The sequence below is a fragment of the Bos indicus x Bos taurus genome, chromosome 17 (genome assembly GCF_003369695.1).
Source record: "Bos indicus x Bos taurus breed Angus x Brahman F1 hybrid chromosome 17, Bos_hybrid_MaternalHap_v2.0, whole genome shotgun sequence".
Taxonomy (NCBI): Eukaryota; Metazoa; Chordata; class Mammalia; order Artiodactyla; family Bovidae; genus Bos; species Bos indicus x Bos taurus.
Genome location: NC_040092.1, coordinates 27,588,408 through 27,616,223, shown reverse-complemented (window position 1 = coordinate 27,616,223; position 27,816 = coordinate 27,588,408). Strand labels below are relative to the sequence as shown.

Genomic DNA, 27,816 nt, shown 5'->3' with positions numbered 1-27,816 from the left:
TTAACGCTACCTTTCCAGGAACTTTCGTCTCACATTGTGGTTAGCCTCTTTGGTAACTTAATGAATTATTTTTAACCTATTGAAACAATATGTAGTCTAAAAATGCAAACCTTACCACTCAACAATAGAGAAACCATCCAATTCAAGGATGGGTAAGGAACTTAAAATAGAAAAGATGTAGAAATTGCTGACAAACCTGTGAGAAGACACTTGGGGTCACTAACCATGAGGATAGTGCAAATCAAAACCACAGCCTCTCACACCCACACCGATGTGGAGCGGGGGACCCTCCTGGGATGGAAATGCTGTGGCTGCTGTTACGGTTTGGCGGCTGGTGAACCCCCAGAAGACTGAGCTCCTCAGCCTTGCCTTGAGCCTGATCCCCAGTCGCCAGGTGATGCTGCTGAACATGGGGATAGGGGGGCCAAGAAAGGAGGTGACAGAACAAGACAGTGACAAACCATCAGTAACAGCAGCTCAACAAATCCAGATGTTTATTTCCTTAAATTGATATTACACAATTTAACATAATGGTGTGTGTGTGGGGGTGGGGATCACACGAAACGTCTCTTAAGGTAGATTGAGAGGAGAGCTGTGTCATGGAGAACAGGACGGGCTGGCAGCACGCACCCTGTGCCCTGGGAGGCTGACAGCGAACAGAGCTGCGAGTGGCTACTCCCATGGCGCTGGCCTCCCAGTGGCCCTGATTCCAGCAGATCATAAAGCAATAAATACGAACACATTCTGCATTGGAGGAGAAACTCAAGTCACTGGTGATGAGACAGAAAGGGGTCCCAGGCCTGCTTGCTTTTAGGTCCAAGCATGGAGGCAAGATTTCAAGTATCACCGAGAGAAAAAATGAGGGTCTTCACCTAGGCCTGGGGTGAGACCTCAAAGCTGTGGGTGATGGACTGGGGCCCCCTCTGCATCCTTGTGAACAGGTTTGAGAGAAGTTGGGCAGGGCTGGCAGATCAAGGAAGGGCACCCTAGGGCCTAGAGGAGGGCTTTTCCGCCAACCCCCCAAATATGGCCAGGACCTGGGTGTGTGTGGGGTGACTTAATGTTAAAACCTACTGTGAAAGCTGGACTGGGAGGCTTTTGCACAAATACGGTCATCACCTGCCCACCATCTTCAGGCAGGAAACGAGGGCGAGGGTAGGGCAGACAGCTAAGCGCAGACCGCACGCGCCCAGCACCATAGACCCCCCCAGGTCTCGGCATTGCTGCCGAGGCCGTCCCTGCCCTGCTCCCACCCTTTCAAAACAAAACATCAACTCGTATGAGTTTTCTTAAAAAAAAAAAAAAAGAGTTACAGAAAATAAGACACGTTTTAGGAGAAAAATGTGAAAGACTGCAACGTCTGTGCTGGGTTTTGGAAGCTCGGTGCTTCGTACTGTCCGTCCCTAAAAGAACATTTAAATAAGACGGCTGTTTCCCGAAGAGGGTCCCGGGTGGCGGGCATAGCACATGTGCTCGTGGGGCTGTTTATACACGTACACGAGAATACGGGTGTGCACACACGCCTCATAGTGCAACAGCCGGGACCGAGTGGCAGCCCCGGGTCCAGTCCGCCTGCATAAAGTGCTGGGTGATTCACAAAGCTGGGTGGTGGTCTCGGGGAAGGGCAGAGGAGGGAGCCAGGAGGATACACCTTTTCCTGGGTGGATCCACTGGGCAGGCCTGGCGGCTTTGGCTTGAGTGGGCATCATGGTCTCAGGACCTCTGTCTTCAGCATGACAGCCCTGGGGTCTAGGTGGGGTCGGGGGATGCCCACGCATCCCCACCTGCCATCGAGGCAGCCGAGAGAGAAGTTCAGATCGCTGGCTGGGCTAGGAGTTCTGCCTGTCAGCCAGGCCAAGGGACTGGCCTGTGCTGAGGTTCTGGGTGGGGCCCTCCACCGCCCTGAAGTCCATGGCCGAGGAGCCCAGGAGATGGAGACGTGGCTTGAGGCCTGGCTCTGGCCGCTGGGTGGGGAGCCGAGGTCCTTTCCCCAGCACCAGCGAGCAGTGTCAAGGCCACAGGTTTGTCTCTTTCGGCCTGGCCAGCACACTGCTCCCCGCCCCATGGATCTGCAGAGAAGGTCCAGTCCTTTCGGCACAACAGGCCGGGCCTCCAAGAGGTCAGGCACAGATGCCGGTCAGCAGGGCCGAGAGTCTCCGCTCAATGCACAGCTTGCCTGCAGCGAGGGAGGGAGAGAGGGTACCCAGTGAGCGGGTGCCCAGCTGCTCCCCCCCGCTCCCCCAGGCCCAGTGGCACTGACACTTGGCGATGTTCTCCACGTCCGCCTGGTCCGTGAGAATCTGCTGCAGCCCCTCCATGAGCAGCAGGGCCTTGTGGTAGCGCTGGACACAGTCCTCCCGGCGGTGGAACATCTCATCCAGGGCGGCCGACTGCACCTGCCGGGCGAGGGTGGAGGCTGGGTCTGGCAGCCCCCCAACCGGGTAGGAGGACCTGGAGCTGACTGCCTGCAGGCTGGAGGGCATGAGTGACGGGGCAGGGTGGTGCGGGCACCGTCCAAGTCACATGAGGCCTAAACAGATGCCCACTCACCTCAGGCAGTTGGGGTTGCAGATCAGACCCCGAGGGTGGCTAGCTCTGCTCCCAGGTCAGCACTGCCACTGGGGAGAAGGCTCCCTCGGACCTGGTCCCAGTCACTATCAGTGTGGGCCAGCGACGGCATAGCTTAGCAATGGTCACCCCAGGAGTTTGGGGATGAGAAGGCAGACTTTTCCCAAATGTTTATTCAAACATTGCTTTTACTACAAGTGACTTCTTTCAAAAAACAGAGATTGCCTTAGAAGCCACTCTTGGAGAGCAACAGAGGCAGAACACTGAGCAGGGCCCCTCTATGCCCCCAGCTGTCTTCACGCTGTGTCTTCCGAGCTGGCCTGCCTGCACAGGTTTCTTCTACTGCAGAAGAAACCAACTCACCTGTAAAGAGACTTGAAAACGAGGTCCCCTGTTTTCCTGGTAAGGAAACTGAGTTTAGAGAGGGGTGTGACCAGAGATACACTTGGACGATGGAGTCACACTGTGGGGCTTAAGCTCAGGTGAGCTCTGGGCTCCTTGCTGGGGCTGGAGCGGGGCCTGTGTATCACTGGTTGGCAGAGTAGACAGCATGGTGGAGCAACGCCCTCTGCAGTCTGGCAGAGCTGTGGCCATCAAACAGCCCTGCCCACTCCTTGGCCCGCTCTCCCAGCTCCTCCCCACGCGGGGTCCCGTAGGTCGTACCGTCTGCACTGCGTGGCTAAAGATGAGCTTCTCGGCAGTGACGCTCTGGATGCGGTCCAGGAGCCGCTGCTTGTCCAGGAAGAAGCGCTGCAGCCGCAGGCTCAGGCTTTGGCAGGACACCACGCTGGTCTTGTACAGCTCGTTCAGTTTCCGCACCACTGCAGGAGGGGACCTTGCAGCTCAGGCTGACTGCAGGAGTGGGGACCAACAGGCAAAAAGCCCCTCACTCCACCCCCGGGGCAGCTTTCTGACTCCACCTCCTAGGCATTCTGCCCCAGCAATGCACACTGTGCCTTCCCACCCCCAGACACAGGGCCCTGCTTCGGGGCCTTTGCACCTGGCCTTTTACCATCCCCTTGGCCGTTATCCCACCTGGGTGGGGCCTGCACCAGGTAACCTTAGAAAGGCCTCCCGCATCACCTCACCCTCCCTGTCTTCCCCACGAGCTCACAGCCTCCTGCCCCGACCCTGCTGGGAGCCCGAGCCATCCGCCCTCACCTTGCTTCACGGTGGACGACAGGCAGAGCTTGCCGGCCCGGATCTGGTCGATGGCGGTCTGCAGGCCCGAGGACAGGAGCTCGGCCACCTTCAGGTAAAGCACCAGCTGCTCTGCAAAACTGGAGGGCGGCACGGATGTGTCAGGGGGCTGGGGGGCCCATGCCCCAGGCGGCCTCCCCGCTGGGCACCCACTGGGCACACCCACCCCCACTCGCGGCTCAGCAGGCTGATCTGGTCGGCCACCACGCTCTCCTGCAGCTGGTCCTCAGGCCCCCCGGCCGCCTCGCTGGCGCTGCCCTTCAGAGCCGCGATCTCCAGGATGTGCTGGACAAAGACGAGCGTGAAGCGCAGGCTGTGCAGGATCTCCGTGTGCTCTTGCTGGGGAGACGGGGCGGCTGAGCGACGGACCTTGACAACCCTGTGACCAGCCCTGCCCAGAGATCATGCTGGGCCTCATCCCAGCCCCAGCTCTCACCTCCATCAGGGTCTCCTCAGGGAGGTCGGGGGCCTCGAAGGTCACGGCCCCCTCCAGGTTGGCGGTGACAGGGTCGGCAAAGCTGCAGCAGTGGCCGGGGGCGGGGACCTCGAGGGTGGCCTCGCTGTAGGCCCCGGGCGCCAGGTGGCGGGCGGAGGAGGAGCCGGCCGAGCTGAGGGAGCTGGAGGAGCCCACTGTGGGGAGAGGGCTGGTGAGCAGGGGCCCTTACCACGGCTGCCCCTTCCCCACCAATCTTCTGCCACTCTGAGACACAAGTCTGGTCCCCACCACCCGGCTGCTCTCCCTCCAGGGAGTAGAGCCCACAGTGGAGGCCTCACCACTCCCAGGCCTCCGTCCACTGTCCACTGTAGGTGGGACCCTCGAGTTCAGAAGCTGGGGTTGCAGAGGCCTGTCTGTATGACCTGTGCCCGCCCAGAGGCAGCGCTGAGCCCTAGACCCCTGACCCTCCCGGGGGGACCCTCCCAGGGCCTCAGCGTGGGGGTGGTGCCCCGGTGCCCAGGGTATCACCCCTGCTGCACTGGTGCCGTCAGCCACCGCCCTCCCGCTTCCTGAAGGACGGCGTGGGCCACTGACTCACTGCAGCTTTGAGGCCACCAGACAGTCCTCACCTGAGAACATGGTCGTGCGGGGGCCCTGGGGTGGCGTGGTCCCGCTGGGGGGCGAGCCCACTGTGAACACTACGGGGGAAGGGCTGCTGGCGCCCCCAGCACGAGCTCCTGGGTGCAGGTTCCCTCCGAAGCCAGCAGAGGGCGCTGGGGGAGTGAGAAGAGGCGCTCAAGTTCCTCCCGCCACGGCCCCCCACTTCCCAGAGAGCTCCCCACCGACCCCTCTGGCGCACCAATCTCCATGGGCTTCTCCTGCAGGCTGTCCGTGCTGCCTGAGTCGGGAGCCTGCGTCCCAAACGCAGCCTTAAGGAGCAGATCTGTGAGGCGGCCGGTGCTGAGGGACCTGCAGGGTGAAGGGTGGTATGAGGTGCCATGAGCCGCCCTGGGGGTACCAGTCTACCCACTTCCCAGGGCTGGCCCCCTACACCCCACAGGCAGGGCCTGGGGAACCTCACAGTCTGGTCAGCGTGCCCAGCCCTGCCCATTCCAGGCAGTTACTGTCACCCATTGAACAGATGTGCAAACTGAGGCTCAGAAGTGGTGGTGGAGGGAGTGCGGTGCAGGCAAACAGCAGGTAGGCCGCGCCGCAACTCCCCAGGCAGTGTTGGGGGAATCCTCAACACTCACCTTCCGAAGGCGCCCTTGGTGTCCTCGGTGGGCCGCAGGCCGGGGCCCAGTTGCTGCCCCTGGAAGGGCCCTGCCTCGGAGAGGTCGGGGAGCGTCCGGTTCCGTGGCGGCGTCATGACCACGCCTTGCCGGGCCAGGAGGGTCAGCAGGTTCTGGGAGCTGGGGGTCTTGGTGAACTCGAACACGGGCACAGTCTAGGAGGGGCAGGGAAGGTGCTGAGGATGACCCGCATGGTAACGCTAACATCCTGACAGGGTCAGCAGTGCTGGCCTGAATCTGCAAGGCCCCACGCCTCCGCAAAGGCCCAACCCTCACTGACCCAAGTCTTCACAGCAAAGAAGTGAGACTTGTGTGTGGCTGACTCCGTCCTGTGCTGGAGCAAAGGCACACATGCAGACATGTACCATGCTGGGCACACACGTGTGCACCTATGCCCTCACACAGACACCATCAGGTGGCTGCAGGTACTAGCCCCATTTCACAGACAGAAAACTGAAGCAAGGGCTGAACTAAATCATCTGCCCATTGCGGCAGCTTAGGTTCTCTGGTGCTCTGGACCCTGGATCAGGGTCAGGATACTTCCCATCAAGGGCCAAGAAATGTTGTGCCTTTGGGGCCAGTCTTCATCGCGGCACTCCGCGTGTAAATGGGGAGATTTATGGAGTCAGCTACCAGCTGGTGCAGAAGATCTGGGCGCAGAGGGCAGGCCCAGCTGTGCTGGAGCATGCAGGCCCCACCTCCGGCTTCTGGGGACCCTCATGTCCTGCGGGAATCCCACCAGGGAGAAAGCCCAGTGGCCCAGGCACATGGGAGAAGTACAGCGTCACTCCCACCCACCCCCTGGAGGTCTGGGGCCCTGTTACCTTGGTGGGGGAGCCCAGGATAGGGGGCAGGGGGTTTCGCTGCAGGAAGTCAGGCAGCTTGGGCGAGCCGCGCAGGGGCCGGCAGGATTGAAGTCCGTGGGAGGGCTGGGGGGGGCTGGCCTGTGGGTGGCCAAACGCCACCCCCAGCGGGTCCGTAGGGGGCTTGGGCAGCTTGGGACGGACGACATGCAGGTCGGACAGGTTGGGGGCGCTGTGCAGGCGGTAGCCCAGCCCGCTGGTGTGGGGAGAGTGCTCAGGTGCAGAGGAGCCTGGGAGGGGACAGGATGAGCCCAGTCACAGCCATCCGTGGACGCCTGGACCAGCCCACACTACCAACCAATAGTATATAGAGGCCCCCATTCTGCTCAGGATTCCCTTTACCCTCACAGTCACCCAAGCCACACTGCACCCACGCTTTACTGCGTACCTGGAAACAGGCACAGAGACACTGAGACACCTGCCCAAGGTCACACGGCATGACAGGAGTGAGGGCTGAATTTGAGCCCCCTCGTCAGCCTCCATAACCTGAAGGCTGGAGCTTGTTAAACAGTCTTATGGAATTTTCTTTCTCTCTTCAACTCATAAGAAATGATGATTATGGGGCTTCCCTGGTGGCTCAATGGTAAAGAATCTACCTGCCAAAGCAGGAGACCTGGGTTTGATCCCTGATCCAGGAAGATCCCACATGCCACGGAGCAACTAAGCCTATGTACCACAATTAATCAGCCTGTGCTCTGGAGCCTAGGAATTGGCAATTACGGAGCCTGTGTGCTGCGACTACTAAAGAGCCTGTGTTCTGCAACAAAAGCCACCACAATGAGAAGCCTGCACAACTGCTCGCCACAACCAGAGAAAAGCCTGCACAGCCCCGAAGAGCCAGCACAGCCAAAAATAAAGAAAGAAAATTATACTTAAATAAACCTTAAAAAAAAAATGATGGTTGTGGACAGGAAGACAACCACTGTTCTAAGCAGTGACAGGCCAGCCCAGGGAGGTCAGCCCAGCTCCTGTGCCCCTCCCCAGCTCCACCCTCAAACCCATCAATCAGGCTAGGGCTGCACCCACCTGGACGAGGGGACCTGCCACCCCGCATCTCAGATGCTTGAGGGGAGGGTGCTCCACTCCAGCCTGGCCGCTCAGGGATGGTTCCGACTTGGGGGAAAGAGAAATTGCCAGGGTCAACATGGGATGGAGAGCAAGACCCTCCCCTGCCCCAGGGTGAAGACACCCAGTCCCACTCAGAGGCTGGTCTCCCAGCAGTATATAGGCTCACCCTGGGGAGACGGTGTGTAGGGCCGGCCCCCACCCAGGGACAGCTTCCTGGCCAGGGCGGCTCCGTGCTCAGCGTGGGACGGGGGTGATGGGCTGGCCCGTGCAAAGCCCAAAGGACTGGTGCTGCCTGACCTGCGGATGGCAGAGGACCTGGGGACAAGCAGTACGAGGTGTGAGGTCCCCAGCCACGCTCGGCAAGGGCCACGAGCATGCCATGTGTCTGTCCCCCTCCATTCAAATAATGGGCTTCGCCAGGAGCCAAAACCAGCTGGGCGTCCCCAGTCCCTGCCAGGGTGACTGCCAACTCAGAGGGGCTTCCGGGAATTAATTTGAAAAGTACCCCTTCCCACTCTCTTTTGGAACTTAACACAAATCACCATCAGTTTTATAAACACAAGCAGTCACCGTACAGCTAGAGTGCCAGAATGTCCACGAGGCAAGTGGTGGCACTGATGGTTAAGCAGTGTGCAGCCTGCACAACCGCACTTGAGAGACGGCCCTGCACCACCCAAGTGGGGTTCTTACCACAAACGAGCCTGGCCAGTGGGGGGGCCCTGCACTCACCGCGCTGTCTGGTACTGGGTGGGTGACTGCAGGTTCTGCTCAATGCGCTGGTAGTTCTGCACCTGCGTGGGGACTGGGATGGGGACAGAGGCCCCACATCTGCTGCTGGAGAACGTGCCAGTCCGGCTGTGGTGGGCAAAGAGAGGTCAGGGTCACTGCAGGCGGGGCACTGGGCTGAACCCCAGGCCCAATATCCCGGGGCAGAGGCCACTCCAGCCATCTGCTTCCCTGTCTCCGCACACGGCCACTACTGCTTCCAGGGGGTATCAGGGACTGTCTGTGGGCACTCCCTCCCCACTACTCTACACTCAGGTGGCTTCTGGTTGGGACCAGCCAGTAGGAAGGGGACAGAGGACAGTGAGTGGGCTGCTCCTGTGGGCTCTGGGCATCCCTGCCCCCTTGGCCCTACAAGCTCGGGGAGCGGGGCTGATGACACTGGTCTCTGGCAGTTCCCCCAGCCCCCACCTTGCATCCTTCCCACCACAAACCCTCCCTTCTGCTGGACCACCCATGAGGGGCCTGGCAGCCTGCCCAGCCTCTGGACATGACTGCTTCCTGCATGGCCCGGCTTGGTGCTGGCGTGCTGTGATGCCAAGGGAAGCCTAGGTGGCCCCTGCCCCACTTACCCTGAGGGGCTAAGGGAGCTGCCGCAGGGCGGGGAAGGAGACGGGGTCCGGCCACGGCTGTCCAGGCCTGTGGAGGCCGCCAGCGAGCTCCTGCGGACAGAGCAACAGGCAGTCCCCACTCAGGACAAACGTGCACACGGACTCTGGCATCACCCTCGGGACCCCATCCTGCACTGGGCACAGGAGACCTGGCCCTGCCCAAACTCTGACCCGGAGGGTCGAAAGATAACCTAAGAGCAGGCACTGCCCTCCCCTCAGAACAGGGGGCAAGGGGCACGGGGCTAGGGGATGCTTACCCACTGCACATCAGGCTGTCTGGGGGCGGCTTGGCACCTGCTGCCTCAGCCACCAGGTCACCTGTGGACAGGAGATGAGTCAGGCCAGACCCAGACACCTCCTCCTGGGGTGGTGGGGGCCATGCAGGGCCCAGCACTCTCCTGTCCCTGTTCTGGCACTCACACTGCCACCTCCCTTTGCCTGTCTGGACTCAGGGCTCTAAAGGAGACCCTGGTACCTCCCCTGCCCAGCAGCCTTGAGCCAACCTCAGGCCGGGTGTCCACACCTCCCAATCTGGGTCTGCCCCTCCTCCCGGATCTTCAGGTTCCCCCCTTCCCTCCTGCTGTCCTCCTTGCAATGCCCTCGGCTGGGTACCAGGCCCCTCCTCTGCATCAGAGCCAAGCTGACAGGCTCAGGGTGCCCCACTGGACACCAGGGCTGGCTCCCACCCAACCCCATCTGCTGGTCACGGTGGCCAGGGCCAGCGAGAGAAGCACCAGCATCTAGAGTCAGGAGAGGAACTGAGGACCCCAGGACAGGGCTTTGGAAGGGTTGTGGGGCATAGGCTACAACTCAGATACAGATGGGCAGGTGCTCTGGACGCTCTGGACACTCGGGGGCACAAGGCCTGTGTGTGGCCAAAGGCAGGACTCAGCTCTGACTCAATGACCAACCACATATGGGGTGGGAGCTTCCAAGTCCCTTCTTAGGGGTGTATCTGGCACATCTGCAGTGAGCCCCCTGCCCACCCTGTGGGGGGCCCCTTACCTGGAAACTGGGCCGGGACCATGACAAAGTCGTCGGTGTCGCAGGATGAGTCCTTGCTGCTGCCGCCTGAGTCCCGGGAGCCATGCAGGAAGCCAGCAGCCTCGGCCGGGGAGGTCAGGGTCTTCTGGAGCTCCTGCTGCATCTCCCCCAGGGACTGGGGGTCAGAGGGGAGCCCGCTGAGACTCAGGCCCAGGGCCTGGGGGAAGCAGGGCTGCTGGGGACGAGGCCAGGGCTCTGCATGATCTTCTCCCCAACGGGTCACGCTCGCCTGTGACTTCCCCACAAGGACAGTCATCTCACAGAGCCACCTGCCCCCCAGGGTGAGGAGGCGCTTCACTCCCACAAGCTCCAGGGAGACCCCCTTCCAGGTGACCCTCCACTTCTCCCTCCGTCCTGTGAAGGGTCGTACAGCCTGGCACGCTGGGGACATATACAAGGGGGCAAGGCTGCCTGTGCACAAGCCCTGTGCCACGCTCAGCAGACGGGGCACCAAAGAGCTGTTTTCTCCGCCACCAGTCCAGCCCTGGTCCCTGCCTAGCAGGACGGACGGATGGACAGGTGGAGGCTCAAGTCCCAGCACCCCCAACCCCGCGCACAACCTTGCCAGACCTCACCCCACCCCTGTACTGGGAACATGGGCTGCAAGGATCGGATCCCAGGACACAGGGACCCCTGCACACAATCCTCCCTGGGGCCCCTGTCCGTGTCCACCCATGCACAAGAACGTTCAGAGCTGATGCAGTCCTGAACTCGCTGACGGGCATCAGGTCAGCCTCCGGGACACAACCGGGGAGGGGGCCCTGAAAGGGGACTTCACCCACTTCTACCGCTCCACGTCCACAAGCAGAATGTGTAAGTCTGGTGTCATCTGACCAGACAACACTGCAGAAATAAACGTGGGGGCCTGGGTAGGACAGAAGCCCCAACAGGGTTCCTGCAGCTGTCTACATGCCCCAAAGCCGAGGGGAGAGGAGCCCGTAGCCCCGACCCTGCATGTGACTCACCGGTGGGGAAGCCAGGTGTGAGGTGGAGCTGCTGCTGGAGCTGCTGCCAGACCCCGAGCTCGGGTACGAGGGCACGGGCACAGGGGGGGCTGGGGGAGGGTGTGGGTCAGCGCATGTCAGCACGGGATGTTGCCGGGCCCTGCACACTCCCACCCCGCCCATGACAACCCCACACCCTCCAGGAAGCCAGGGAGAAGACCTGTGCGAGGCCCCTGCCCCCACCTCCCCAATCCCGCTGCACCAAGTCAGCTGAGCTCAAGCCCACTCCATGGCCTGGGGGTCCCTAGGGACTACAGGCTGGAGCAGGACTGGGGAGCTGGAAGTGGGGGTGGGGTTGGAAGCCCATGGGGAGAAGGGAGGCACAGGAGTCCTAGAACCCTCAGGGGACTCACACTTCTTCACAGTGGCACTGGCATCCAGAAAGGGGTGATGGAAAAACTCATCTGCAAGAGAAAAGTTGGGGCAGGGCTCAGGAGGGTCTGACAACAGAACTCCCAGGGTGAAGGCTGGGCCCCCACCATCCCTTCCTGTGGGCCTGAGCTCCAGCAGGCTCTGGCCCCTGTCCTGGCTGCCTCACGCCAGGCACGGGGGGAGACAGAGCCCCAGCTGGCAGCTCTTGAACACATCTGGCACCCCCAGTGTGGTCCAGGCTGGGCTCCACCCACCCTTCCGACAGTTCCCAGCAACGCTGCCTATTGCACAAGTGGGGGTTTTTCTATCTGTGCAGCTGGGAAAGGAGCTGTGGGAACGGGGAAACCCGCTCACTGTGGCCACAGGGGCCCTGGAAGCTGGGGGTGCAGGATGAGGGGTGCAGGGCTGAGAGCTAGAAGGGCCCCTGTCCCCCAGGCCTGTCAGAAGGAGTAGGGGGCCGAGCGGCCGGCACTCACCAAAGTCCATGCGGTCTTTGTGGTTGCGCTGAAGCAGAGCCAGGAGCAGCTGTCTCAGCGGGGCTGAGGTCTCCCGGGGGATGCTGGGGGCACAGAGCACAGCGTTGACAGGGCAGCCTGATCGGGGCAGTGAGGAAGCAGGCAGGGGTCTGCCGCCAGGGGAGGGGCACTCACGTGGGGACCAGCGTCTTGTTCTTCTCGTAGAAGAGGCGGAGGTCCTGGGGACTGCTGGCCTGGAAGGCAGGGAGGGGTGAGGAGTGAGCGCCCGCTCCACTTGGCCACTGCCCACTCTGCACCTGACCCCGAGAGATCCACGGTCCAGCGCCGCCAGCCTGCCTGCCTGAACACTGAGGGCCCTCCCACGCATCCAAAGAAGGAGTGCCCCTCTCCCCACTCAGGCTGTGGAATCGCGGGGACCGCACAAAGGCGGAGGCTGGGGGCGCCCAGAGGAGGTTGCTGGGCCTTCCACCCACCTGCTGTGGATGACTTCTGGGTAACTGCTGCAACTGGTTGTTTGCTTCTTGAAATTGAAAAGTAGCCAATGTGCCAGCTCCAGAAGAGGGCCCTAGAGTAAGTTTGCTCCACAAGTGGGCCCTGCCTCCCTTGATAACACACGGCTGGCACATGCGTGTTCATTAATCATTCACTGAGCCCTGCTATGTGCCAGGCACTGTTCCAGGCACGAGGGTACAACGTTCCCAAGGCTGACATGCCAGCCAGGGACAGCCCTGTGCTTGCCCACATGGGGAAAACAGTAGGCAGGGAGGGGTGGAGGGAGCTGGGGGTGGAGGCTGGCCTAGGTCACTGGGCAGGCACAGAGGCTCTGGGGCAAGCTGGTGGCAAAGGAGAGCTGCGAGGTCAGGCCATGGAGTCACTGCAGGACGCGTGTGTTTGTGGGGTGGGCTCAGACGCACGGGCCCTCTAGGGTCCAGCGCAGGACAGGCCACTGCCTTCCAAATGTAGGGTACACCCCAGAGTTTGGGGTCCTGGTATCAATGTCCTGGCTCACTTCAGCACTGGAATGGGTAGGAGGGAGGCCGTGACACTTGGTTCAGACATACACATGGACAAACACAGGAGTGCTCCAGAACCAGTGGAGACTCCGGCCTTGGCTCTAAGCAGGATAGAGCCCTGAAGTGACTGCACAGTGGGAAGCTGGGTGATCATGTCATGCAAGTGGAGGGGAGGCTGCAGGACTTTAACGACCCACGACTATGGCAGGCTGCAGAGACGAGCACGTGCACACCTGTAGCAGACCCCTCTGCCCTGGGCCCTCACCTGGAACGGCGCCTTCCCTGTCAGGCACTGGTACACGATGGTGCCGATGCTCCACAGGTCTGCCTTCCCGTCATAGTGCTGGGACATGATGACTTCTGGGGCCTGCGGGGCGTACAAGTTTGTGTGGTGAGCATGGACACTGAACTGTGCTGACCAAGGCCTGCCTCCAGCCAGGCATCAGCCAATTAGGACAGACACCAGCCAGGGGCCACCCAGTCACACAGACACTAGCCAGGTGTCAAACGCCATAGACATGGTGGGGAACAAATGGTATATCCATGTCGGCTGCCACCCAAGGTGAGACCACAGGATGGGGCTCAGCTCTGGACACGGGAGGGGACCCTGCTCCCGTGTGGATGGAGGCCCCCTTTGACAGGGCAATGCAGCAGGGGCTGGGGGTAGCCACCTACCATGTACATGGGGGAGCCACAAAGTGTGGCTGCCATCATGTTGCTCTGCAGGTACCGGGCGAAGCCGAAGTCGGCTGCAGGCAAGGAGAGATGTGTGAGGGGGGGCGGCTGAGGCCCCTGGGGCCCCCGGGCCGCAGCCACCCCGCCTCACCAATCTTGACCCGGATGTTGTTGGGGTTGGCGCGGCGCCCGCCGGGGTTGGACAGCAGGATGTTCTGGGGCTTCAGGTCCCGGTGGATGATGCCCTTGCTGTGCAGGAGCCGCATGGCGCCCGCGATCTGCTGCAGGAAGAGCCGGATGGTGTCCTCGCTTAGTGTGCGCATGGCTGCAAAGGGGACGGGGTTCAGGTGGGCGCAGCTCACCGGGCACCCAGAGTGAGGGGCCTCCTACTCCTCCTACTGCTCCCTGCGGCCTCTGAACCCACCCTTCGCACCACCTGACCCTGAGCTGCTCCAGCATGCCCTCCAGCTCCAGGGTGTCGCCCAGCACACCCTGCCCCTTCTCAGGTTAGGACCACTTCTCAGCAGCTTCCTCCACCTATTGCTCAGGGTAAACACCATGGCCAGAGGCTGCTTGAGAAGCCCCAGGTCCAGCTTCAACCAGCGAAGGGCTCATCCAACAGGTGAGAGAGCAGTTCCCCACTTTTGCCAGGACCCTGGGGAGGCCTGCCCCCTGTGGATAGCCAGGGATCTCTGGAGTCCAGAGCACTCAGGACAGGCCTGTCTCCTGCAGAGCCACCAATCAGTGGCCATAGGGACACCCCGCAGGGCACCACATCCCAGCAGACTGAATGGAGCCCAGCTTAAGAGTGACCCTTCCAGACCAAGTCTGCCCTGCAAGGCCATCCTTTGTGGTTTTGACATAGCATGTAACCCTAACAGGTCTTCAGTCACCCTTCCATCCTTCCCAGCAGGCGACACCACCTTTAGGCCTAAGAAAGCTTGTTCACACCAGGCCACCTCTCACACTGGGTCAAGGTGAGCACACAGCCCATTCAGCCGCGGGTGTCCACTCACTGTGCAGGTAGTCGGCCAGATCCCCGCCGTTACAGTACTGCAAAAGACCAGCCACGTGTCTTGGTCAGCTGCCAGGGGAGACCCTGCAGCCCAGCCCAGGTCTCCCCATTACCCAACCCCAGGACACCTGCTCCCCTGGCACTTGGGGTAGACATGCCTTGCAACTCTCAAGGAGGTCAATGGGGATGCTCACCACCCCTTCAGCCCCTGCTGTGGCCGCTGGGCTGCTGGCTTGGTAAGCCCACAGACATGAGGACAACTTCTAACCCCTAGATGACAAGGGGCCTGAGAAACAGGAGGGCCCAGCCTCCTGGTTCTTACAGCCAGCCGCCAGGACTCACCTCCATGACCAGGTAGACGGAATTGGCCATTTCCTGCAGGACACAGAAGAGGCAGTGAGAGGTGGTGGGGAGCACGCCCTGTCCCCCAGTCTGGCAACTGTCTGGGAAGCCCGGCTTAGCCCCAGTGTGACCTGGGTGCCCGGCCTCTGCAGCTGTCCTCAACATACTGCCTGGGCTCAGGCAGCAGCTCCGGGAGTCACACCAGGGCTCAGACAGTTGGTTAGTGACCAGGACATAAGGACATCTGAGGGCCAAGTGAGTTTGAGTGACAGGAGGAGGAGCCAATCATATCACTCTGTTTGTCAAGGCGGGAAAGGAGCTGAGGTCCCAGGAGAGATGTCAGGGCTGGAGTGACGACCCCACCTTCCAGGGAGGGCCCCCGGTAACCCCAGGACTCCAACAGGATCAGGGTCAGCTCCAGCCCTGAGGTCCTGATGGGACTTCCTGTCCTATTGAGTGGCGAGTTGTGGCCGAGTGGACCCAGCTGGTGGGGGATCCAGGCCCGCAAAAACGACACAACTGGGGTATGAGGGCCTTGTCTCTCAGGCCAAGGCAACCACTCCTGCCTTCAGACTCAAAGATGCCAAGAGGATTACAGGTCAGTGCTGCCAGCCCACTGCTAGCCAGGAGCACCAGGCCAGCTTCCGGCTCAGCCCTTGGCCACCCGTGGCCTCAAGGAGACACTGGCATCCTTGGCTCGGTCCACACCCGCAAGTCTGAGGGGCCTGTTGCCTGGACTGGTGTGGAACCCCACCAGTGTCCCTACGGGAGATGCCCTTGAGATCCCAGGTCACCGATGAGGAAATAGGCTGGAGGAGCCAAGTCCACCAGGCAGGTGTGGACCTGAACTCTTCGCTCTCCTGCAGACCACTCCCTCCAGTCTTCCCCAGGTGGGGCTTTCCCTAACTGCGGGGGGCTCTGCCAGCCAGGACAAGGTCCCCAAGCCCCTTCAGCACCAGTACGTTGCAGGGTCTTGGAAACCAGGAAGAGCTCCTCCCGCCGCCCCTCCCCCCACCCCGCAAAACCACCAAGTCCTCATTCCTCACCAGCATGCTACTCCCAGGAACTCCAACTTCTAACCCACCCCCCATCGCCTTGCAAGGGGGCAAGTGTGTGAGCTGGCCCTGTAGCTCTCAAGGCAAGGGGGGAGCCCCAAGGGGGAGGTGGCTGCAGGAGGGACATATCTCAGTGGCCTCTGGGGGAGGGCACCCGAGGCCCAGATAGACTTGACCCCTCAGCAGCAGGCCACCGCCTTCCACTCCTACTCAGGTCCCAGACATGTCCCCATTCCCACCCGGCAGGACAGAGGACCCTGACCCAGTCACCCTGCCCCCAGGAGGTTGGTTCCGGGCTCAGACCCACATCAACGGTGACACAAAGCCACTAGTGACACCCTCTGTGTAAATGTCAGTGCCTTATAACAAGAAAACCCCTCCACCCCGCCTCCAGGGCTCTACCAACAGAGGGCCTGTGGGTCTAGGATGGAGATACCCCAGGGAGCAGGGATGAGGTCAACACGGAAACCTCTTAGAGCTGGCTGGGGCCCGGATCAAGCCCATTTCCACATGTCCCCACCCCGCCTCCCCAGGCTGGTTACTCTGTGTCCCAGCAGGCATGCAAGAAGCCTCCAAAGTGCCCAGCTGGGGCTCCTCCGGGAGGGGGGCAGGCTCTGTCCACAGAAGTCCACAGGGGCCCTGCCCCTCCCCCCAGGAGTGAGAGCGTGGGAGCTGCCTGCAGGCCCCGCCCTCCCAGGCCAGCTGTGGGCAGAGATAACTCAGGGTAGGGGAAGGAAGGAGTCCCAGGAGGTCACACGTGGACTGGTTAGGGGGGCCCAGGCCAGCGGGGAAGGCACACTGGGAGACAGGGGGACAGAAAGAGGGAGATCAAGACAGAGGAAAACACATGGAGGCTCAGGAGCAGAGTCGGAGGCTCCCAGCAGAGGACCCAGCAGAGGGCGGAGGGAGGTGCCAGAGATAAGGACCCAGAAATAACCCCGGAGATCAGAACACCCACTCCCCGTGACACCCAGGCCACCTGCTCCCTCACCTGCTGTCACCCGGACCATGGCCACCTCTGCGGACGGACATGCTGAGCAGGCTCCCAAACTCACCCACCAGGGAACACCCTTGTCTCGAGTGGCCCAGAGGCTCTGCCCAACCTGGGCCATGCAGCCAAACGGGCAGCAGAGCGGGGACTCAGGGCCCCTGCTTCCCAGAAAAGCCCCCAACTCACCCACCGAGCCAGGGACCGAGTGACAAGGACAGGAGACGGATGCAGCATCCATGCCCACAGGGTGTCTGTCCCCAGAGTCACCCAGGCCTGGCAGGAACGCTGCCACCACCATGCCCGCTTGGGGATGAGGGGCCTGCCAGCTGGGAGATGCACCTGTCGTCCCCCAAATCTGGGAGCATCCACACCTCATGATCACCTCCTCACCAGGATGTCCCTGTGGCCTCAATGACAACATGCTGTGTTTTGCACCCAGGAATCCACGGGACCCCCATACCCACCGTACCTACTCCATCCAGGGAGCTTCCAAATGCCAGGCCAGACGCACTCCCTCCCTTGTGCCAGCCCACAGGGCCCACTGCCCTGGGGCTCGCCCCAAACCCCGCAGGTCCTACTGGGCATAGAGGGTCAAGGGTGGGGGGCGGGGGGAGTAGCACCCACCAAACCTCACCACGTGGGATTCAAGCCTAGCATCAGAGGGCCCCTTAGGCCAGGGCCTGTCTCCCCGCCAGTGGCATCAGCTTGTAAGGCACTAAAGCAGCCGGCTGGCACGAGCCTTGGCCATTCCCTGAGGAGGTCAGGAAACGTGCCCAAGGCCCCGCCACCCCTCATGCCAGGTCCAATGACAAGAGCCCCAGCGAGAGGCCTGCAGGGCCCCCGGTGGAACACTCTTCCAAGGAGGCTGTGTGCCCAGGCCCTCCTGCCACCTGAGGCCTCGCTGGGCATCCCCCACCACCCACCTTTCCCTGAAGAAGACGACTCTCTGGGCCCCCTGGGGGAAGAGAAGTCAGTGCGGCCTCGAGGGCACAGCTGGTCAGCCCCTGGCAGCCTGCTGCCCACCCGGAGCCTGAAAAGGTTCTGCCTCGGCCTGTTTCCTCATGAGCTAAACTTGGTCTTCACAAACTCCCCCAGGAAGTGGGGACCAAGTGGGCTCCAGAGGGCAGGCCTCCTCCTTAGGGGTCAGTCCAGACACCTGACTGCCTCCTGGGTCTGCAGTGATCCCAGAGCGAGAGAAGGTAGGCAGATGAGCACTACCAGCTGTATTCTTGTCCTCAGGGGTCCGTTACGTCATTAACACAAGAATACACACACGGCTGAGGCGCTGCCCCCCCCCACCCCGGCCCCCGGGTCCTGCAGGGAGCACAGCAGGGCCACCACCTCCATCACTCCAGTCACCCCCAGTGCAACCTGAGGACTGCGCAGGCCCCAGTGATGTCCTCCTATTTGAGGGCAGAGAGGTCCTGCAATTCTGCTTCTCACACAACTGGCAAGGGAGGGAAAGGGTTGGGTACCGGAGTCCTGACTACCCCACCGTGCGGCCCCCAAGGCAGGGGGCGGTGAGCCCCAACCTGTGCGCCTGAGGTGAATGGGCAAGGCCTTCAAGGCAGGATGACATGAACCCTCTCTCTCTCTGTGGTGTGCCCACAGGCCCTGGGGACGGGGTTGGCCTGGGTGTCAGGGCCAGGTGTCCTGAGCAGCCTGGCACGGGCGCCCAGGCACGTAGGAGGCTGCCCCGCCACAGGGTGCTAAGGTGCTTTGCTTAATAGGATCCGAGCTCCAGGGCTGGGCCGAGCCCACTCTGTCTGGTGATCCTGGGCTGGGCCTGGTGGGCAGGTGGGTGGGCGGGCACTGACCTAGTTACCTCCTGGGGAGTGGGCTGTCTTGGCTCCCAACAAGGTGGCAAAAGCCACAGCCAGCGCCAGAGCGCGGCCGCCCACAGGAGCAAGGCTGCTCCCTGCCCCCAGGCTGGGCTCTCCTGGACAGCGCCCAGACAGGAAGGGATGCCCGGCCCCACCCTGAGGAGGAAGGCCCACCCTCCGTCCTCACGGAGCCTCCTTCAGCTTCTATTGTGTGCCTGCGGCTCCCGGGAGGGGGGAAGGGGAGGCCGGCTGCTCTCTCCAGCCCCCTTCTTCCCGCATGCCGGGCCTGCCCCTGGTTCGGGAAAAGCAAGGACACTTCCAGAATGGAAAACACAGAATCGACACGGTCCTCCCTGGGACGGCATAGTCCACTTACTACTGAGCCGGGGCTCTGAAAAAAGCAAGGCCAAGGGCTGCCACCGTCCTCAAAGTTCCCACAGAGAGGCAGACCAACCCCCCGCCACCCCCGACAAGGTGTCCACCAGCCCTAAGTCACAAGAGGCTGGCTCTGTCGGCCAGGCTGGCGAGAGTGAGTCATCCAGCTGTGGGAACCAGCCAGACGGCATGCAGGCCTCAGGAAGGCCCTCCTCCCGGGGCACGCTGGGCAGGGCTGGTCCCCAGATTCCTAGGATGGCCGCTCTCCCCAGAAAGAGCACATCTGGACACCACACAGCAGGCTAGCGTTAAGACCGAGGGCCCAACCCTCTACCCCTCAAGGAAAGGCCAGGGCTCCAGGTGCCTCCCCACAAGTCTGCAGGCCTCAGGACAGAGCACCACCCCCATCCGCCACCCCACCCCCGGCCCCTGCCGGGTGCCTACCTACCACCTACCCACCCACATCAGCCTGGCCTGACAACAGTCACTATTCCATATGGCCCCAAAACAAAACCACCTCAAAAGACAAGAGGCAACCTGAGGGAATATTTGTAAACTATCACAGAAGGGCTTTCCTTAATATATAAACAGTTCCAATATATAAAGAGTTCCTACAAATCAACGATATTTATATAGCTCTTATTAAGTACCAAGTACAGGTCTAACCAGGCTTCCCAGGTAGTACTGGTGGTAAAGAACCCACCTGCCAGTATAGGAGACATGAGAGACTTGGGTTCGATCCCTGGGTTGGTAAGATCCCAGGGAGGAGGGCATGACAACCCACTCCAGTATTCTTCCCTGGAGAATCCCATGACAGAGGAGCCTGGCAGCCTACAGTCCCTAGGGTTGCAAAGAGCTGGACATGACTGGAAGCAACTTAGCACGCACAGGTCTAAGCGCTTGATATATATAGACTCAAGTTGTCACCACACCACCCTACGACACAGGTGTACTGTTAAAATCTCCAATTTTCTGGGTAACAGAGAGGCAGCAGGAGGCTGAGTAGTTTGCCCAAGGTCACACAGGTAAGTAAATGGGGGAGCTGGGCCCAGAAAGGCAGTATGGCACAGGGCCCATGCCATTCAACACCATGCTGTCCAGCCTTGGGAATCACAAGACCTACAGGAATACATCCCTGGGCAGGAGGCATTCCTAGTGTTCCTGTGCACAAGGAGAGATGCTGAGCCTCACTCAAAAGTGAAAACCAAAACCATACGAGACACCATTTTCCACCACTCAGAGTGGCCAAGATGAAACTCTGATAACAGATCTCCTGGCAACGATGAGGGGAGACAGGCCCTCTCACAGGTAGCACTGCTGTGTCCACGGTCCATCCTCAATGGACCACAATCTGGCAACTGTTCCCAACTAAAATACGCATCCTCTTACTTCTAGGAATCCACCCTGCAGACACATACACATGGCAAAGGTGAATCAAGGAGAGTCACCACCACACTGCTGACATGTCAGAATCCCAGAATAACCCCATGTTCCATCAGCGGCGGATTGGTGAGGTCAACTGTGGAATATGGGGCCATGAACGCCCACAGCTGCAAATAATACCCACAGCCACGATCATTAACAACACTAAGACACACAGTTTCAACCAAACAACTCCAGACTCTGTTTTACAGAGAAAGAGATGGAGGCACAGAGAAATTAAGATATTGGTCCAAGGACACACAGCTAGTTTAAGTGGCAGAACCAGGACTGGAACTAGGTCACCTAGCTTCAGAGCCTGGGCTCTGAATCTTGCAGAAGGAATGGGGGATAATTCTCCTGGAAGGAGAGGGGGTGTCATTTCTCACCTCAGGACTGAGACAGTTAATGTGGAGTGACATAGACTTTCTCCAAAACACACACTTAAGCAAAAAATACCATAGAAGAACAGTGGATGGTGTGGCAGCAAAAAGGTCCGTGAGGATGTATCCTGATCCCAGAGAGACCCTCTGGGGGAGATGGGGCTCATTGGGACAGGGGTGGTAGAGTCACCTTTTTCCACACCCCTTTTGTACTGCTTCTTCATTTTTAAGTCAAATCATTAATTGTTTTTTAAAGCCATGATTTCCTGGGTCCCATGGGTGTCTCAGTGGAGAAGGTAATGGCAACCCACTCCAGTATTCTTGCCTGGGAAATACCATGGACATGCAACCTGGCGGGCTACAGTCCATATGATCACAAGAGTTGGATACGACTTAGCAACTAAACAAAGCATGTTTCAGACTGGTGTCTAAGGACTTGGGGAACCACCTTACACTCCGAGGGCTGAAAGCACAGAGCCCCAGGTGAGGAGCCTGGAAATGAGAGGCTGGCTGGCCCTTAAGCACTTCCTCCACACAGGGGAAGCCATAGCATTGCCAGCCCTGGAGGAAGTGGCACTGCCCACAACCAGGTGTGTGGCCCAGCCAGGATGGGAAGAAGGGAGAGAAGTGTGTATATATGTGTGTGTCTGAAGCGGGGGCGGGTAGGGAAGAGTGGGAGAGGAGGAAGAAGAGGAGGAGACAGGGGGCCGCCCTCTTAGCCCCAGGACACAGCTTCCAGGCACCCGCTCTCGCTGTCACATTGGATGTGGGCCCTCCCCAAGTCACCTCATGTCATGCCACAGCACCCAAGGCCACAGCCCAGCTCTGAAGGGGGAGGGAGAGGACAGGGCAGGAGGGAGGAGGCCACCAAAACACAGTCGGGCTGGGAACTTCCCCTCAGCCAGGGGCTGGTCCCGTGGCCTCAGTAAACAGGTTTCAAAACCATTAGTCAGCACTTTGGCCCTCAGATTTGCTGCCTCAGGTTCCTCGGTCCCAAACTGGGTCTCCAGGGTCTCAGACCCGGGCCAAGGCTGGGCCCCACCGCCAGGCCCACAGGCCAGGGGCACTGAGGGAAGCTGGCCTCAGCTTTCTGGGCCAGCTAGGCCTGGGGTGGCCTCATCAGCTGGGTGCCCGCCTCCCTCCTGCCTCCTGCCTGGGTGGCTGGCCCCAACTGCCAGCAAGAAGGAATCTCCCTTGGCTCCTCCCCTCCCCCAGTCTGACGCAGGGAGACACTGGCCAATGCCAGGCCACTGGAGTAATGTCAACAAACAATCGGTCGGCCCAGACAGGTGGTCCAGGCCGGCAGGATAACCCTGGGCCTGGGCTGGGGACAGGACTCACCTTCGGGACCACTGGGTCCGACACCTCTGGAGGGCCACACAGTAGCCAGACCTCCCTCCGTGGAAGAGTGCTGGTGCCCGTGGCAATTGGGGTGCCGGGGAAGGTGGGAGCTCTCCTAACATGCCCAGAGGAAGCCCAGACACAAGAACTGGACTGAGGGTGGGGTCTCCAAGGTCCCATCAGGCCTCCAACACCCATCCAACACATAGGGGTGCCCAGCTCCTTCCCCCAACACGAGATGCTGGCCTAGAACAATCTACTCCTAACGGGGTCTCCAGCAGTTAGCTGGCCTGGGAACGGGAGCCACCAGGGCCTGAAGCTAAGCTGGGGCCAGCCTGGGGAGAGCACAACCCCTCCCCACCACAACCACAGCCCCAAGCCTTACCTGAAAGTCGTACAAAGCCACGATGTTTTCATGTTTCAATTCCTAGGACAGAAAGCCAAGTTGCCGGTGAGTGAGGTGGACTCACCCACCACCCTCGCCCCTCTGGCTTCTGGTGTCGGCTCACCTTGAGGATTTTTATTTCCTTCCCTAGGAGAGTCTGAGACTTGGCGAGATTCTTCTTATTAATGCACTTGACGGCGACCTCCAGGTCGTGTTTCTGAAAACGAAGCGTGAGTGTCCCTCAAGTGCCGAGAACCTGGCAACCCCTTGAAGGCCTTGCCCAAGCCAGGTAAGCACCTGGCAGGTCCCTGGAGATGACCGGTCAGGAGTGTATGAGGGATATGGTCCCGGGGCTGTGGGGTGGAGATGAGGGGACGCCTGGCTATGTACATGTGGGGCCCCCGGCGGGATGAAGAGGTCTCCGGGATGTGGAGGTGGGGACGGGGGGTGCCCAGCGGTAAGGATAAGGGGGTCCCTGGAGCGGAATGTGGGGGGCCCCCGGGGCGGGGGGGCCGCCCTCGCCAGGGCTCTGCCCGGGCTCGCCTGCCCCTCACCTCGCGGTGGCGCCCCTTGAAGACCACGGCGAAAGCGCCGTGCCCAATCAGGTCCTTGCGCGAGAACTCGAACTTGCCCACGGCCTCCAGGCCGCCGCGGCCGGGCTCCATGGCGCGGACGGGGCCAGGCAGGCCGGGGCTCAGGCGACGGCACAGACCGGGGGCGGTAGGCAGGGGGCGCACCCCATCGGGCAGCCCGGGATGCGGACGCGATTCGACTCCAATCCGATCTTGACCCGGGCTCGGACCCTAGCTTCGGATCCGACTCGGGCTCCGGCGGGGAAACAAAAGAGCCGCTGCCGCCGGGGCCCGGAGCCTGAGACGCCCGCGCAAGCGCATTGAGCGCCGGGTGGGGCGGAGCCTGGGGGCGGGTCTACCCAGGAAGGGGCGGGGACTGGTGCGTGCCTGGCCTGGGAGGGGCGGGGCCTGGCCAGTGGCCGCGCTTAGTAGGTGGTGGCGCCGGTTGTGGGGCGGGGCCATAGTGGGCGGGTCCTATTAGGGGCGGGACCTATCGGATGGTTAGGCGGGGACAATAACGGGCCCTCCCCCTTGGTAATGGCATGGGAGCTACAAGCCTGGTCATAGGCCAAGGTTGGTCCTCCAGCCAGTTCTCCTCCAGCTGCCTTGCACTACGTCCTTTGTCTGTGCACCCTAGCGGTGCACATTTGCCATAGTCGCCATTAATACCTGGCGACTGCGTACCCCAGGGCTGGGGATTGGATAGAATAAATTCTTCGAAAAACAACTACTGCATTGCAGGTTAAGCATTTAAAATTGTGCTCAATAGTTAAAAACTTTTCCCCAAAACTGCACCAAACCGAAGAAATAGCCCAGAAGTCCTAAAGGTTAGGTCAATTCTGATGCATCTTTTCTATGGAATAATACACAGCAGATTCTTAAAGGCAGAAGTGGTCAGATAAAAAGTGCTCCAGGACTTCCCTGGTGGTTCAGTGGTTAAGACTCTACCCTTCCGCTACAGGGGTTTAATCCCTTCTTGGGGAAGATTCCACATACTATGGATCTTGGCAAAAAAAAAAAAAAAAAAGTGCTCCAAAGTATGTAATTCAATGAAAGCAAGATTTCGAACAATGAACTGGTCACTGTCATTTTAGAAAGTCACTGGAGAAGGAGATGTGTATACAATACCTACAAATGTATACATATATTTGTATACATATATAGAGGGCTTTCTAGGTGGGACAGTGGTAAAGAATCCGCCTGCCAGTGCAGAAGATGAAAGAGATGCAAGTTCCATCCCTTGGCCGGGAGATCCCCTGGAATAGGAAATGGCTACCTGCTCCAATATTCTTGCCTGGAAAACTCCTTGGCCAGAGGAGCCTGACTGGCTATACTCCACGGGGTCACACAGAGTCAGACATGAAAGTGACTGAGCACCTACAGTTATAGGGTACTTAGAACTATATGTATGTATATACAGTACATTGTATAATTTATAACAGCTAACTATTGGTTACCATATGCCAGGCTATTGTCTTTTTATATATTAATACATTTATTCTTCACAGCGATTCCATGAGGTGCTTACTATTAAATCCCTGTTTTACAGATGAGAACATTTAAGGCCCAGAGAAGTTAGGTAGTAGGCTCAAAAGTCACACAGCCGACAAGAGTCTGGATTCTCACAGGAGAAACTTTTAACAGCAGTTGCTTTGGGAAGAGTAAGTCCTTTTCACCTTATGCCTTGAGTACAGTGTGAATTGCTCTTATCACCTTCAAGTATTGCTTTTGGAAATGCAGAATCTTCAACAATTTCTGCTGCCACTCCCAATCTTCAGTAATAGCCCTGGATGGTTGCATCAGCCTGTGGGGATGCAGTTCTGAGGGGCAGGCTCCCAGGCCACTCAAGGAGAAACCCCACTCCAAGCCTCAGGACATGCGAGCTGTCTACCCTGGACTGGGGCCAGAGGCTATCAGAGCTGGACAATAGGTCATCTTTGTTTTCCAAGGACCAGGTATTGCAGTTCTACGGGTCAGCCATAGCCTGCCCTTATCTCCTCATCCATCCCCCAACTTCATTCAATGACTATTTAATGCCAGGAGTCGCCACAGGACAAAAAGAGAGAATCCCCTCCTTCAAGGCCTTCCTTTTTAAAAATATATAATTTTATTTATTTATTTTATTTTTGGCTGTGCTGGGTCTTCGTTGCTTCATGTAGGCTTTTCTCTAGTCGTGGTGAGCGGGGCCTATTCTGTAGTTGCAGTGGGTGTGACAGCTTCTCATTGCAGTGGCTTCTCCTGTTGCCGAGCATGGGCTCTAGGTGCTCAGGCTTCAGTGGCTGCAGTGCATAGGTTCAGTAGCTGTGGATCCTGGGCTCTAAAGTACAGGGTTGGTAGTTGTGGCATATGGGTTTAGTTGCTCTGAGGCATGTGGGATCATTCCAGACCAAGGATGGAACCCATGTCTCCTGCATTGGCAGGTGGATTCTTTACCACTGAGCCACCAGGGAAGCCCAAGACCTTGCTGTTCAGTGGTTGGGATTGGGAAACAAGATGAGCAATGACTGCAGAAGGAGTTGTAAAATTTCAACCCAGGAAAGTGAAAAGAATGAGCAGGGCAGACAGGAGGGTCTAAGATTGCTAGAGGGAGTCCACCCACCCTGGGAAGGAGATCTTTACCCTTAACTTATGAGTTGATGGGGTAGAAGTTAGGAGGGGGCAGATGAGATGGAATATGCATCTGGAAAAGTTTTCTAAGCCCTTGAGGGAGGAAAAGTGGGGAGGCTACATATGCTTGATCCCTATGGCCTTGGGCCCTGCTCAGTGGCTCAGGCTGCCACCCTCCTCTGTGGGACATGACCACCATGGTCTGTGCCAAGTCAGTCCTCATTATTCAGATTCCATATTTGCAAATTTGCCTATTCATTAACTTTTTTTTTATAACTTTCAAATCCATACTTATATGCTTTTACGGATAAAACATTTGAGTCTCCTGAGGCCCTCATGCCCTCATGAGAGTGAGGGAGGTGACCGCTTTGTGTTGGCAGCGCTCACATTGCAAACAGGTGTCGTGTGAACTACTTAGGGCCGCACTCCTTGAATCTTTGTGCTTTTTCTTGGTGATTTCCCTGTTCAAAATGTAACGATATTAATGAATCAACTGCCTGTATCAAATAAGAACAAAAACTCACATAAAGACACCATGATGGATTGAACAGTTGGCAAAAATGTGACTGGAGGGTGGCAGGAGCCTAACTCTGTATTTTTCCTGGAGCAGATTCCGAATCTGTTAATTCGGTACTGGTGGCACCGTCATAGAGCATAGGTACTGTCAACTGAAAAAAATGCACAACCTAAAATTTGAGAGTTATGCTTTATTTGAAGAACAAAACTGAGGACTTAAGCCTAGGACATGGCAACTCAGATAACTCTGAGAGTGGACCGCTCCAAAGAGGCAAAGGGGAAGCCAGGATACATAGGAGACTTGCAACAAAGACCAGGTAGTTGGAACATCAAAAGATTGGTGTTCATTAAGGAAAACCAGATATCTCGACTTAAGGAATTTAGCACTTTTCTGTGTATAGGAAGACACAAAGACTGAGGTCATTGAAATCATGCCTTTCATGTGCACCCCAGCAATCTGGGGCCTGTATCCTGTGCATTTCAGCCCAAGTTGCCTCAGAGTGCCCCATCCGGGCAGCTGTAATGTGATGGCTTGACGGCTGCAACACCCTTTGTTTACTGAAGGATGTGGCAGGTGACAGTTTTCATTCCCAGTACCTTGAACAGTGAGAATCGGCTATCCTTGCATTATGCAGGCAATACTCTTTACAGGAAGTAATTCATGCCCATGTCAACCTTTTGGAGGTAGACTCCTATGGTATAAGGAATTGGTGCCTCTCCACTGCAAGCCCTTGCTCCTCATCCTTGTAGGTCTCCAAACCTCCAAAAGTGAAACTCGCTCAGTCGTGTCCAACTCTTTGTGACCCCATGGACTGTAGCCCATCAGGCTCCTTTGTCCATGGAATTCTCCAGGCAAGAATATTGGAGTGCGTAGCCATTCCTTTCTCCAGGGGAATCTTCCTGACCCAGGGGTTGAACCTGGGTCTCCTGCTTTGCAGGCAGATTCTTTACCATCTAAGCCACCAGGGAAGCCACCCAAACCTCCAAAGGCAAGGATTAAATCCTGTTCATCTTTGACCTCCAGTGCTCAGCTCAGTGCCCAGCAATCAGTAAAGAAATTTGCTGAAAGAATAAAGACCACCTCCTACTTGCTTACTCAACACACAAAACACATCACCTTCCATAGAGGTGCCACCTGCCTACCCAGACAGGGCTCCAGTACAGGTGCCACCTTCTGTGAAAGGAATAGTGAACAGGTATTATTTCAAAGGGACTGATGGCAGCTCCTCACAGCCTTAAGCTTCAGAGTTCTTAAGAGTTCTGTGATTGATTAGTAGTGTCTGTCCCAGGAGAGGGGAGAGGGGACCGTGTGCCTTAAAACAGATGGAGGGCTCGTGTCATCATGACTTCACCAGTGTAATTTTCAAGAAGTTAAAACTCTTACATGAATGGGGCACAAAAAGTGGGCTAGACGTTTAGTTAATTCAATAATGAGGGAAGCAACCAGATAGGAAAATGGTTCCTGGGGGAAATTTGAGGAATTGGTTATTTACAGGGATTTGAAAAGAATGTTAGAATAAGATGGATCAGTCACATTCAGAACTGGTTATTGTTTCCCAGGGTAAAACCTTAACCTTTGATTATCTT

The 27,816-nt window shown here is 58.6% G+C and overlaps 1 protein-coding gene across 7 annotated transcripts; it reads right to left on the bottom strand.

Moving 5' to 3' along the window:
- Window positions 1-467: 467 nt before the first annotated feature.
- ULK1 (unc-51 like autophagy activating kinase 1) lies at window positions 468-23,431 on the bottom strand. Of its 7 annotated transcripts, none has more exons than XM_027567080.1 (29): window positions 23,089-23,431; window positions 22,659-22,751; window positions 22,535-22,576; window positions 14,763-14,795; window positions 14,422-14,458; window positions 13,557-13,730; window positions 13,406-13,479; window positions 12,996-13,097; window positions 11,892-11,950; window positions 11,718-11,800; window positions 11,223-11,273; window positions 10,831-10,919; window positions 9,827-10,037; window positions 9,079-9,139; window positions 8,783-8,872; window positions 8,157-8,282; window positions 7,594-7,742; window positions 7,386-7,472; window positions 6,321-6,589; window positions 5,458-5,651; window positions 5,064-5,173; window positions 4,834-4,977; window positions 4,205-4,398; window positions 3,935-4,107; window positions 3,730-3,848; window positions 3,232-3,389; window positions 2,932-2,967; window positions 2,261-2,396; window positions 468-2,176 (listed from the first exon to the last, which is right to left on the bottom strand). In XM_027567080.1, exons 1-29 carry the CDS (start codon window positions 23,197-23,199, stop codon window positions 2,121-2,123), a joined length of 3,261 nt encoding a protein of 1,086 aa, XP_027422881.1. In that variant the 5' UTR covers window positions 23,200-23,431; the 3' UTR covers window positions 468-2,120. The 7 variants fall into 7 exon arrangements, with proteins under 7 accessions (XP_027422881.1, XP_027422882.1, XP_027422884.1 ...); XM_027567081.1 differs by having other exon boundaries at window positions 9,827-10,022; XM_027567083.1 differs by having other exon boundaries at window positions 9,827-9,980.
- Window positions 23,432-27,816: the final 4,385 nt, after the last annotated feature.